General features: G+C 35.6%; 1 protein-coding gene across 2 annotated transcripts in view; it reads left to right on the top strand.

The window, feature by feature from the left end:
* Nucleotides 1–14,112, top strand: part of RAB3IP (RAB3A interacting protein) — a 33,245-nt gene that overhangs the window by 8,409 nt on the left and 10,724 nt on the right. The window contains exons 2-6 of one of the 2 annotated variants that reach the window (XM_017822123.1): nucleotides 97–372; nucleotides 582–843; nucleotides 7,794–7,889; nucleotides 10,292–10,369; nucleotides 10,754–10,957. In XM_017822123.1, the coding sequence (XP_017677612.1) occupies nucleotides 122–372; nucleotides 582–843; nucleotides 7,794–7,889; nucleotides 10,292–10,369; nucleotides 10,754–10,957 (891 nt within the window). In that variant the 5' untranslated portion in view covers nucleotides 97–121. The remainder of the gene's footprint in view (nucleotides 1–96; nucleotides 373–581; nucleotides 844–7,793; nucleotides 7,890–10,291; nucleotides 10,370–10,753; nucleotides 10,958–14,112) is intronic. The other variant, XM_017822126.1, reaches the window with a different exon arrangement.

Raw genomic sequence — 14,112 nt, 5'->3', positions numbered from 1 at the left:
TATTCTGAACATATTTGAGTGTTTTTTTAAATTCAGATAGCTGTCGGATATAGTTATTTCCTGTTTGCATTCTGATAATGTGATTCTTTCATTCAGGATTTCATATGATGAGGCTTTTATTATGGCCAGTGATCCCTTGGAAGGCTTTCATGAAGTGAACCTTGCTTCGCCTACTACACCAGATCTTCTCGGAGTAAATGAGCCAGGGACTCAGGAACAAACTACCTCACCCAGTGTCATCTACCGACCACATCCTTCTGTTGTGTCCTCCACGCCAATCCAACCCAATGCATTAAGTGTTTCTGACCTCCCCACACAACCTGTTTATTCATCTCCCAGACAACTGAATTGTGGAGAATTATCAGGTGTCAGGTAAATTCTGTGTGTCTTTTTATTTAAATTGCTGATGTTTGTTGCATATAAGATGTTTACTTTATTAAAGATAAAATTTTAAGATTACTTACAATTATGTAATATCAAATTGTGCCCATAATTATACATTCAGCACTACTACTGCCATTTCTAAAATATTTATTCTTAATGTATTATATAAATAAAAAAATATATTGCTCTCTTTACAGCATCAATGTTACCGACGCAGTACTTTGTTCTACCTCTGGACCCCAGAGTGGGTCATTCAATCACAATAATGCCAGGAAGGAGAGCAATAACGTAGAGAGAGAGTTTTTGCAGGGTGCTACAGTAGCAGATGTTGCTGAAGGAAACGAAGATATTTTTGGGTTGAGTACAGACAGTTTATCTCACTTACGGAGCCCATCTGTACTGGAAGTAAGAGAAAAGGGCTATGAGCGATTGAAAGAAGAACTTGCGAAAGCTCAGAGGGTAAGGTTTGTTGTCTTTTCCTCCTGCTTTTTCTCTTCTTCAAAGTGTTTCTAATATTGCAGAATGATAGGTGGGCCAGAAGGTACCCTTGAAATCTACTAATTTCTTAAAGATTTATTATGATGTAATTATTTTACATGAAGTTTTCTTAATGTGTGCAGTGCTGATGACTTAGAATTATTCCTTGATAATGTTGTTTTTCTAGTGCTGCTGCTGCTACTTAACCATGGAGGATTTTCCTGCAATATCATATTAAACACACCTTCTCTTTGAAATGTAGGCCATTCCTTCATTCTGACATTTGAGAACAGGAGTAATTTTCTGTCCTTCTGCTGTTAGTGAATAAGTATTCACTGGCTGATTATATACCTTTTGAGTCTTCTTTCTCCTAAAGTATAAAAGTTAGCATGTTAAATGGAATTTATAAATGCTTCAGAAACAGGGATGTTTCAGAGGGGAATGCCTGCATAGGAAAGAAGCAATAAAGATGTCACTGGTGTTCTTTAGAGTACTGTTACACCACACCTGAAATTGAATATGGATACCTTTGATACACTGTGGCTCAATTCATTAATATTTGTAAAGCGCTTTGTCTTGTTTGGTTGGATGGTGCTATATAAATGCAAAGCCATTATTTATCACTTTAACATTCCTCCGTTCTTAAACTTTAAAGTAGATTTAGTGCTGTTTGTATGTGTGCTATTTGTATCTGTGCCCCTTCGTCTCCTCTAAGGGATTCCATCCTTGCTTAGATTTAAGCTCGTCTTATCTTGTGTTTGACCTTGTTTTCCTCTGTTACCTCATCTCGTTGGATGCAGTCATCATTTCTGTCATAGTTGCATTTGCCCTTGTTAATGTGAATCTTAAATATGGGTTCTGACATCACTTCTTCTGTTGATTGTTTTATTGCTGAATAGTGGCTTCCTTTGCTAACGTGTATGTTGGTTAGCTTTTGACCACTGAAAGAAAACATTAACATGAGCTAAGTTTGAGGACCTTGCATGTGAACATATAATCCTAGCAGTTAAACTTGGAACCTTAGAAAGTAAGAACAAATTAATGTTTAAACTTAAAGCTCTTCTAGCTCCTTGCAGTATACCAAATTACAGGTCGTGTACTTGAAAACCACAACTGGCTACAAACCTGCTACTATTACCTTGGAATTATCTGAAAATCCTATTACAGTGTATACCACATTGTCTCTTAAAGATTGAAATGTTGCCTATTTCACACTGAAATTTGCTGAGGCCGTTTTGAAGGAAATGGCTTGAAGGCTGCTAGGACATACTAACTGCATGTTAGGTATTTTCAAACTTTGGGTGGTCTTAACAAAAGCAATTCAGCGCTAACTTGAGACTGTTGATGTCAAAAGTTCTTGCTAATTCTCAGCTCCTCATGTGATTCTTAATATTGTTGTGCTGGATGGTTAACTTATATTTTGTCTGCTTGTGTTTCTAAACTTGCACTGTTTCAGAACTGCACAATCACAGCAGGAGTCTGTACAGACTGTACAACAATAAACTCTATTCCTTCTGTTATATCTACTTTCTTCCCCTTGGTATGTGAGGACTAATTTTTTCTATCCCTAATTCATCTCTGGTTTCTTTCTTTCAAAAGTCGTGGCTGTTCACATAGTGCAGTACCCACCCTGTGATACTCAGTGTCGTGAAATCTTTAAAGTTTTATTTTGAAGTATATTCACTTTCATCGATGAGTACTCAGTTCAAAACCTGTAGGGATGTAATTAATAGGTAGTGTCTCTATGTAGCTGATTGTCTTTTGCTTAATGGCTTTAAATTCTCTGTAATTCTCCATGCTGTTTATTAGGAACAGTAAGAAAAATGAGATTTACAATTTGCACTTGAATTTTGTTGAGCTTATTGAACCTGGAAACTTTGCAGGCTGCAGATTTCCCAGGAGTGAACAAAGTAAATGCAGATTTGCTATTTTGCAATTTTCATTTGTTCTAAATTTTCTACCCTACCTTTATATGATTGTAATATACATCAGAGATGGGTTTTAAATTGTTGCAGTTGTGATCAGAAAGGGAACTAGAAAGGAAATGGAAATTTTGAAGATTTTTTTTTTTCATGTCTCTTTTTGGAGTGCAACTTTTTTCTTAATGTACTCTCTTTTTTTTATATTAGATAATGTATGTATGACATATAATTGTTAGGCATTTAAATACGGTTCTTGAATATATTATTCAGGAATAGAATAAATATTCTTTTTTTTCTCCTTTGTGTATACCTTGTATTTCTTAAGACTGCAGACTTTTCAAAATAAACAGCATTGCTAGCAAAATTGTTAATTAAAAAAGTCTTTCAAAAAGTTGTTTCTTGATTAGAGAAAACTATACTTTCTGCTTCAATCTAGATCAGTTGCAACATCAAATCATGTAATAAGATTGGGAGAAGGGTTGTATCAGAGGTAAGAGCAGGGCAGTATTCTGTACTAGTGGAACATATAACAGTTTACATAATTTTGCCTTTAAAATTTTCCCTTAATTAAAACGATGTAGCTATTTTCAATCTTTGAGACAATTCAGATAACTTATTGCTTATTTTCTCACTGAAGTCTTAATTTCTGGCCATGTTCTGAAAGCAGAACTGAGTAGTCTTTGCTTTAGATGATCTGGACTTTTCTCCTTGTTTCACTGCCTTTTTAAAGAGCATCAGGGAAATTGAGAAGCTGTCAAAAGGCTTAGTGATTCAATGCCTGGAACTTTATCTCCTCATGTCTCTATGCATTTGCATTTTTTCTGCCATGTTTGGATTGAGCCATGTCACTGTGGTTACTGAAGATAGGTCAACCACATGTAAATAGCCTTAGAGAGAATAGGGATGGTATTTGGTATATGGTATTTCTTTATGTACAGACTCTCTTGAGTCCCAGCAAAGGAATACCTTTTGCTTTTCGTCTGGTTTAACTAACACGTTGCATGCATTTTGGACAGCTTGCTTGCAGTTTTTGTAGCAGTTTGTAGTCATGTTTTCTGTGAATTTTTGTGTGATTAGTCTCAAAGTTATTACTGTCAATACATTGATGTCATCCATGACTACAGAAAGAAACTTGGCTTTCTGTGTTGATATGTTTTCTCTTGGAGAGTTGAGATTTGGGTGTCACTGGTGGTTAGCGCTCTTTGATGAGGAAAGAGCACTCTACTGGAGATGCTGGTTGCAAATAATGTATTTGGTTTTCATGCTTCCCATGGTCTTTAGAGTAAGATCTGTACACTTGTTGGTAACAAGTAAAACAAGTTTGACTTTTTGTAATGGAAATGTGAATTACTGGTATTTTCCTAATAGAGTTAACTTGAGGGTTTTTTCCACACTGATACAGTGGTTCTTGTTAAAGAGGTGACAGTGCAGAATGTGGTATTGTCAATTTCAATCAAGAGTTTGAGAGCTTGATTTTGAGATCAAGATTTTTCCTTCAAAGGCTTCGATTTCTGTAGGCATTCTTCACCTCAGAAACAGTGTTACATTTTGATCTTATGTCTTCAGATCTGCAGTAAAACCTGCCATTTTTAAAACTTTGCATGGATTAATCAATAAACAGGTTCACGATAACTACCCAGGAATTCCATGTACTATACAGTACATTCAGCATTTTAATTTTTTCCTTGTTATTTGCTTATAAATTAACAAACAATAAAAATGAGAATGCTCTAGAACTCCACTTAAGAGTATGCTTTTAAGCTTTTCTAAAAATCCAGTTGTAGTTGAATTGTAAGGCTACAGGCTTGTGGTTGTTAAAGATGTCTTGGTTCTCTGAAGGTGTTTGAGCAGTTCTTGTCTGTCTTTGAGTGATGAAAGTTTTCGGTTTCCACACCTCTGATGCTGTTGAAGTGTATTGTAGGCATAGAAAATTTCTCAGCCGAGTAGAAGGCTACATGCAAGCAAAATAGAAGCATTTTACCCATGCTATAAAATGATAATTCCATTGTTTGTGAAATTCTACTAACTCTGGAAAGATATGCTGGACTTTCTGTCCCATTTAATACCCTCGTGAATGTGGTTGCAATGGGCTGGTTTTTATGTAGCTCGTTTAACTTGTGTGCTGAGTGAAGACAAGTCAGATAGGAATGCATTCTACTTTTTGACAATTTCAGAATTCAGCAGTACCCCACAGTTCAGAATTTAGGTGATATCTGTAGAAAATGTTCTTTCCTTGATATTATGCATCTGGTTCTGACTTGGTTAAATTGCTGAATTAGATGTAGGATGATCTTCTTTCTAGAATTTAAAGTGTGAATGGTTTTGAAGCAGTAATTTGCATTTTTTATCTCACTGCTTCTTTTTAAAGACCTATCCTGTAGTCTCTTTGAGAAGATCAAAGTGAAATAAACAACAAAATGACTCTTTGATACAGATTTTTTTTCCATGCTAGTTAAATTTTTTTATTGCCTACTTCAGTGAGAATATTTGTAGTGTGCTTTATAATAGTTCATCATGTTTTTTCAAAACAGTATTGTGTGAAAGGACTGCAGCATTAATGGTTAGTCTTGCACACAGAGTTGTCTTCTCTGCTGCTTTTTTGGGTATGGCTGAGAAGTCTTCAGTAATGACTTTGACACAGGCAGTAGTAAAGTTTCCAATGACTGCTAAGCTTTTTGCTTAGCCCTGCCTAAAAGACCTGAGCTTAAACTTGCTTGACAAAAATAATGTATTATATTATGGTTCTCTTGAATCACGTCATGGGAACTTGCCCAGTATGTGACAAATCCAGCGAAGCAGCCGTGTGTAGTAGACTACTTGGTGTTGTCTCTTTTTTGTTTTTGTTAAGTAACTTTACTCATCTGCTTAAATTTTAATCTATTCCCTCCTAATCTTTCTGGTTGCAGGCAAAATGGTAACTGTTTTATGTAAATAGTGTATTGGGAGTGATAGCCCAAAAGTTGAACCTGAGGTAGTTTTACTTTCATTGTTAGTTTGGCAACTCTTGACCTGAATATTAATATAACCTCCTTTTAAGACATATTGATGTGTACGTAGCATCATCCTTACAATTCAGTGAAGTAAGCCAAAGGAAATGTATTGGTGTTTTCTCTGCATTTGTAGGAAAAGTTGAAACTTGAACTTTAAGCATTTTTCATCAGAATCTTTCATTTCCTGATTAAGAACCATACTTTATATGGGAAATGCTTTAAACCAACACAAAATTAAATTTTGTTTCCCTCTTTCTTTCTTTTACATTTTTTTTTTTTCCCATTTTTTAATCTTTGGTTTTTTGTATTCATGCTTCCTTTTGTAGCTATTTTCCTGCTACCTTTTTTTTTTGGTTTTTTTTTTGAAGAAGAAAGGAATAGGTCACTGCACAGAATTGTAGCAAGTAAGAGTTGAGTACTATTTGAGAAATATCTTGTTTGGAAAAAAACCCATCAATTAAGTGATGCCTTTCAAAATAGTTAAAAGGTTGCATAATGGAAAGCAAAGAATCCAAATGACAAACAAACTAGACTAAAAATCAATCAAAATGTCTGAAGTTAAAACCAAATAAAAGAAGGGTGAAATAATACATTTGGTACTAAATGAGCCTAGCAGAGTCCTTAAGCACTTGTCAAATCTAGGAGCTGAAGTCAAAAAGGACCCTTCACGTTACAGAAAGATCAATTGCCCATTTCACTGCAGAAATGGAGAGCAAGACCTAGTATTGGCATGCTCCAAGGCAAGATGCAGTTTCCCACAGTGTTGTGTGCAACATTGCTTCAGTCATGAAGACTTGAGGAGAAATACTAACCACCTCCCCAAAACACATGGGAAGCTGCCATTTCAACCTTTTTTTGTGACTCTCTAGTGACTGGCCTTCCAGAGTTTTCTGAAGGCAGATGTTTTCTTGGCTGTCTTGTGGAGGTTTTCAGAGCAAATCATTGCTAGATTGTATTTGAAGTCTTTAACCTGTCAGTGACAGGGTCTTGCGTTTCAAGAGTGACAGCAGTGTAATAGCTATCTTGGCAGGGGGAAGGGGAGGAAGAACTGAATGAGAGTGGGAAGGGAGTTAAGGCAAAAAAAAGGTTTGAAAGGTCAGAATTGACTGTCTGCTGCTTTTCTTTCTTGTACTTTTTCTCTACATCCTTTCTTTCTGCAAGAGTTTCCAGGGTCTAATGGTTGGGGAAGGGGAGAAGAGCTTTTCTTTCAAATTTCTTGTCAACCTTTTTGTACTTCTCTCTAAATTACCCCATTTTCTCCTCAATACAGATAAGATTGGGCATGTGTAACCTTTATATTGCCAAATCTGTGTTAAAATCTTACTGTAAAAGTGGTAATGGTCAGACCTTTGCTTAAATTTTAGTGGTGTAGACAGCATTTTGAATTTCATTATGTTGCTTTAGTTTTATTTATATATCTGCATAAACAAGAGCAAGGATATAATTACAGTATGATTTTGGAATTGTATTCATTGTAAGGAGATATTCAGGATAGACTATTTATAGTAAAATATATTTTAAAATTTATTTAGAATTGGGGATTGTCTTGAGACAGTGCTTTTTGATTTTTTTTTAAAATTTGTTTTTTTTTATTATTTTTTAAAAAGGATTACTTTATCTTTAAGGAATGACTAGACAGAACTGATGTTCTGTCTGTCTCAATAATGATTTTGATCTATATTTTAAGCGAATTTAGTCTTTCATACTTTCAGGAAAAAATGCTTTTTTTACTTTGGAGAATTTTGGAAATGTTGATGTTTAGCTAAGGGATACTTTAGATTGACCTGGTATATTTCTGTACAGCAGGAAGAAATAGCTGTATATGCATAGCATTAACTTAATTGTTTTTAGTGTTAAGATGAATATTTCGAAAGGCTTTGTTTAGCAAAGGTTTTATGCTCCTCTGATTATTTGTGTTTTTTTTTTTTTTCCTTTTTGTCCCCCCTCTCTTTTGGTATTAGCTTTAAAAGGCCAAATTACTACTCTTAAGTCAGAATAAATAACTTTCAATTTTCCATAGGAGCTGAAGTTAAAAGATGAAGAATGTGAAAGGCTTTCTAAAGTACGAGATCAACTTGGACAGGAATTGGAAGAACTTACAGCTAGTCTGTTTGAGGTTTGTTGGAGTCTTCAATGTGATATACTTAAAGGAAGCTGAGCCAGATGTTTTATGTAGAACCAGTGTATTGTATGCTGAATTTTTCTGCAATAAGCTTCTAAAGGGATTTGTGTCCTGAAGACCTGGGTGTTGAAGTAGAGGCTTAAGAGCAAGCAGCAGACTTTTCACTTAGATGAGAGATATCTTATTGAGCTTGTCAATCTGCCTAGACACAAAATGAAGAAAATAAGGAAAATATATCAGCTTATTTTTTGGCATAACTATTTTGAGACAGCTTCTCTGTCTGACAACAAGGCTATCTAGATAAGAGCTAAATTTGGGGTTGCTATGGTGACTAAATAAAAAAAATAACGTAGTTCCAGATCAATGGAGGTTGCAAGTACATAACCATGTTTTCAGCTTCTGAATTTTGGGTCTGGCAGCATGCTACACCCACAGACTTGAAAAGAAACATTAGTACTGAGTGATGAACCAGGGTGAAACCTGGTTACCAAGTGAGAAGCCTGAACTTTAAGTAGGACCAGCAGTAGTACTAGCAAAGATTGTGAGATTGCGTTATACAGAAAAAAATCCTAAATCCATACTTGAAGAACAATCAGTTCTCATTTTATCTTAGGAATATATGTAGGAATGCCTCAGGCCTAAATTGTGGTATCTTTAATTGTCAGAATAAATTTCATAATCTGTGGATGATTTATATGTTTACTAAATCCTAAGTATTGGCTTTCAACATATGTTTAAATCTATGATGTTGTATTGGTATAAGAGTGCTATTATGAAGCTTGAAAATACTGACATGCAAAAATCAAATTAAAAACTGCTCTATGGGTTTTGTTTCATCATCCTGGCAGGACAAGTTTACTTAAAATATTAAGCAGTTCCTATGTGTAAAAAACAAATGGTAGACTGGAAGGGTACTTTTTAGCATAAATACCTCTGTATTTTGGGGGAGAGAAAAATATTGGCAGATATTTTAGTTGTAGAGGAATAAAAATAAAATTATCAGTGAAATTTTATTTTTATGACATTTCATAACTTAGAACAATGTGTCAGTTTGTTAAAACTATGTTAATTGAGTTTTATTTTTTGATTTGATTTCACTAAGAGGCCCTAACAAGACACAGTGGTGAGGTTTATTGATTTTTTTTTTTTTTTTTGCACTGGGATCTACAGCCCTTGAAATCATGTTTTATTCTGAATCCTACTAATTTCAGCAACCATGTAAGTGGTTATGCTAGAGCTTATATTAATGCATCCCAGTGGAGGATCAAGACTTGTTTTGCACAGCTGGATTCATATAATAGCTTATTACACTGTAATAGCACAGTAACATGCTTTGCTTTCAAAGGTGCATCACTAAGCAGAAACTGCATGATCGATGTTAAATGTATTTGTACACATTGTATAAATGTGTATGTTCCCATTCCTGCATGTGTCTTGTTACTTAAGAAAATTTTACAAACCCATATTACACAGCTGTGTTGTATGCCAGTGGGAGCCAGATCTCTTGGTATGATGATGTACAAACTTTTTTGTTTAATTTATATAGCGTCCAGATGTGCTAGGCGCTTTACAGATATGAAAAGCATCCTATCCCAAGTAATTTAGTTGGTGGCTCTGATATTTCAATTTTTGTTGCCTTCAGTGAGTATCCCATGAGAACAGTAATCTGATCATAGGTGCAAATTGCTGGATCAGAGCCTAAGCAAATACATTATACAGACAAAAGGCTTAAAGGTGTGAGGTAAAAGGATGTTTAAAAAACTCTGTCCTTTTATGCTTTTTTCTTTATTGGCTTAGCCTTGTTTCTTTACTTGGATTGTTTTTTTAGTGCTTTTTCTGTTCTACTTAAGAAATGTTTATTAAATGACAAACTGTTTTTATGCTGTTGCTTTGTCTGTTTTGCTAATGGCAAGAATTTAGACTTCATAGTTGTTTGACTGGTTCCTTCATGCAGAAGTTTACAGTTGTCTAAAACTGGTTATTCTGGTTAGAAGAAGGTAGAAGTTCTTTTGAATGTTCTACTGTGCCCATGTTGCTTTTGTTGCTACTGGTTCAGTCTTTCCCTGGCGGTCAAGGAACTTGACTTGTCAGCCACTGAAGCGTGACTGGAGCCTGGTGTTCATGACAGGTATTGTTCCTGCTGGAGGGGGGTGGGTGGAGTTGCTGAATTTCTGAATCTGGACTCAGGACCAAGGGGAAGAAACTTGGTGGGCCAGTGATGAATCCAAATGATAGATTTGTAGGTGTTTTTTTTTTTAATGTAACTATTTCATTTCAGACTATTGTACAACTTAATATTCACAAGTAGTCTCCGTGACGCAAAAGTATGTCCTTAGTTGTTGGATTTTTCATAAATTTGTGTGAGGCATTTACACTAGATAAACATTTTTTTATAGGAAGCACACAAAATGGTTAAAGAAGCAAATGTCAAACAAGCTGCAGCAGAAAAACAGTTAAAAGAAGCACAAGGAAAGGTGAGCTTTTTTTCTAGCTTGCTTGCTTTGTCTTTTCACATGGTTTTAATTTTAAAGTATGAATCATAAAGATATAGATGAAACATTACCTGTATACATTATATTAGAATATATACAGAGTTGTTTGGTGTTGCTTGACATGTTCTTGGCTAACACACATGGAGAGGGTGTTTTAGCATCATGTGAGATAGCCAGCATGGTGCATAGGAAGTGAGTGTTACTACGGTATGCAATGGCATAGACATCTGTGTGCTACTATTGTTGGAAGATGGCATCTTGTTTTGAACCAAGATAGCTGGAGATTTTGTTAGTTGATTCAACATGTTCTTCGCCTAATATATTTTCTTTGTTTGTTAATGACTTTATCCCCCTCCCCCCCCAAAGATTGATGTCCTCCAGGCTGAAGTAGCAGCATTGAAAACACTAGTACTGTCTACTTCGCCAACGTCTCCAACTAAGGAGTTTCAGTCTGGTGGAAAAACTCCTTTTAAGAAAGGCCATGCGAGAAACAAGAGTACAAGCAGTGCTATGGGTGGCAGTCATCAGGACCTTACCATGATGCAGCCAATTGTAAAAGACTGTAAAGAGGTAACAGTATAAGGATTGTTCTATATTTGCTGATAAGCTGGCTTTATTGTTTTGTTTTACTCACACTAAATTTAGTATATATTAACTCTTCATGTAATGCTGACTATTTTAGAGGTGTTTTTCTTTAGTGAAAGAACTTTACTTACATACCAATAGGTGATGGTTCTTCCAAGTCTCGTTTACCTTTAAATCATTAAGGGAAAATGAAATAAGATTTCAGATATTGGAATTAGTAATTTGAAGATGGTAATTAAAATAAACAAACAATAAACCAAAGCAATAAAACTGAATGATAAGTCCTGGTGACTTTTTACGAAGTCCTTTGCTGAAAATTCATAAACTTTCATAAATGCTGTATAAATTATCATAGAAAAGAAGAAGAGTAATTTTATAGATAAATAATGGGTGAAAGAGGCTGGGGAAAAGACATAATCAATGACTTATTAGAGAACAGCAGGAGAATTATCACTGGAATTGCAGGGGCCTGTGTGATTTTTTAAAAATTTTATTTTTTTTTTTTTAAAGAATGTACTCATGTATCTGAAAATGGGGAAATAATGAGGGGAGAGGTTGGTACTTGAGTCCTTGGAATGGTAGTAACAAAAAATTTACCAAAGAGTTGAGAAGGAAATTATTTTACAGCAGATGAAATTCTAAATAAGTTTGAGAAATGAGGCATCTAGGGAAAAAATGCAACTAGCAAGCTTGCAGTTGTGAACTTGGAAAGAGCTACATTGTGCTGAAAAAAAAAAAAGGTAGCGTCCTTGTTGATCATTGTCTGCAGACACCATTTCAGTGCTCAGTGGTGGTCAAAGACCAACAGAGACTTAGGAATTCTTAGGAAAGGAATAAATAGCCAAAGAAAAAGCATTATACTGCTGTATAAACATATAGTAAATGTGTGTTTCTATGCGTGCAGCTATATCATCTTCATCACAGGACATAATGAAAACGTGAGGAAGTGTGACATAAATGGTCAAACCTATGGAAGGATTTCTGTGTAGAGAGAGATACTTGAGGTAGAAGAAAAATCTCTGCAGTCTCAGGTGACATGTGGAAGATGAATGATGAATAATTATTAATGAATTCTTGTAATAAGAAAACTCTGGAAGCTAAAAGGAAAATAATTTTCAGTCACATAATGAAACTACTCATTGTCACGAGGTAGCAAGATTAAAAATATAAATGTGTTCAAAATATAGTCATGCAAAGTGACAAAAGCCTCTCAAGGTATATAGAAGACAGATATGACATTTGGCTTAGGAAGCTTCTTTAACTACAGATTGCTAGGAGTTTTGAGGCTGTAAAATGAATCCATATCACTTCCTCTCATATGTCTCTTCAGCCAGTTCTGTGGCTGCTGACCATTGTCAGAGGGGAAACAGGCCAACTGGATATCTAATGTGGTTCAGAGTGGTTCATTTGTACTGGACACGTTTTTACAATAAACCTAGAAAATAAAGGCATCTTTCAGTTTTGTTTTCATACTCAAACTTTAAAAAAAAAAATAAATCAGAAGATTTACAACCTACCTGCCCACTTTCAGTGGTATCCAGTATATTTTCCTTACTAAAACTGAATCCTTGTTGCCCTTGAGAAAAGGGGAGAGCTAGGATGGAATCCCATTACTTTGTAAGCATCACACTGAGGTCGTGACTCAATGAATTTTTTAAGTGTTGGGCAAGAGCGAGAGAGGGGAGAAATCTGTTTTGCCTCAATTTCTTGTGGAGGGAAGGTGGGGAATGTGAGGGATATGCTGCAGAAGAACCAGTCTGCCTGACATTTTTCTTTAGTTCAGTCTCCTTTTTGTTGGCTGCATAAGGAGATGCTTTGAGGCTGCTCAAGGCTGCTCAAACCGGTGACTGTTCTTCCAGTGACAGCACAGGGGATCACTAAGAAACACATGGATTTTCTACCCACTGGGACTTGAATCTTTCTATTTCTCATCTGAGCATGAGTATTTAATGGAATGTAGCGTGGGGTGAAGAAAGCAAGACTGCCTTTGGCATGGTGGCTAGACCATGGTTTTAAGCAGGAGAGACATGCCTTCCCAGCTGCTTTTGTTATCCAGTGCTTTGTGGTTTTGTTTCCTGCTTTTGGTTACAGTTGGTCTAAGGTAAATGTTTTTGCATTTCTGGGAGCTGTCCCCAGTTCTGTCCCCTTCTTGCTAAATGTTCTTGCCACTGAGTTAAATTACCCTTTGCATGTCATTCTTCTAACATTGAGTGACTCAACTTCAAAAGGGAGTCTGAGAGTTCCCTTGCTTGGGGCTATGCAGTGGCCTTTTGATGTGGGGAATATAGCTTTAGACTCTTATGGAGAGTCTACCACCTAGAGATGTTGGATGGAGCTGGGTGTAAATACATGAACTCTCAGGTTTCTGTGTAGAATGTAGACAGAGTCAGGAGTGGCTGGCTGTCCACCCTAAGTTGCAGTGGAACTAGAAAGGTACCAGCATCCCAGAGAAATACATCCTAGCATGTGGTAGTAACCTCCTAGGATAAATTGACATGTCTAATGATTTTACATATTAAAAAGATTGAGATAAGCTGAATAGCTACCTGGATCTTAAGCAAACAGGTAGCATCCACTCACTGTAAATGCTGATAAATACTTCAGTGTCGTTCAGAGAGCTAAAATGTTTCACTGATGTTGTATTTTACTGTAAACAAAAACATAAAAAATTTAACTAGAATTATTATTGCATTTGGCTATATATTTAATTTGTAGTAATCAAAACTGACCTAATGAAAATATAAGTAAAGACAGGGAGGAGATACAAGTGTATCACATTGTAGAATGGAAAGGAAGAGCATCAAGCTATGTTCACTGAACAGTTTTTTCAAGGCAGCTTCTTTATAAACTGCAGGTTTGGGTAAAATTGAGTTAAATCTAGAAAATAACAAAGTTAATAAGAAATGTGTCTCAATTTTTAGAATCCTGTAGTACAAATCAAAAAGAAATGTTTTTCTGCTGGTATCTCTTGATTATATTAATTTTAAAGCCAGACCTGAGATGGATTTTAAGGTATGGGAAATGTTCCTTGAGGGAGCAAGTTACACCTATTGAATTTAACTTGTACAATGAAGTTGGTGGCTTACCAACCAGAACATTTATGGACTAGCTTAATTAAGATGGTTGTTCCTGATTGTACA

Source organism: Lepidothrix coronata, unplaced genomic scaffold (assembly GCF_001604755.1).
Source record: "Lepidothrix coronata isolate B3197 unplaced genomic scaffold, Lepidothrix_coronata-1.0 Scaffold95, whole genome shotgun sequence".
In the NCBI taxonomy this organism is placed as follows: Eukaryota; Metazoa; Chordata; class Aves; order Passeriformes; family Pipridae; genus Lepidothrix; species Lepidothrix coronata.
The sequence above is the reverse complement of the archived record's forward strand: the minus strand, read 5'-3'. Positions and strand labels throughout refer to the sequence as shown.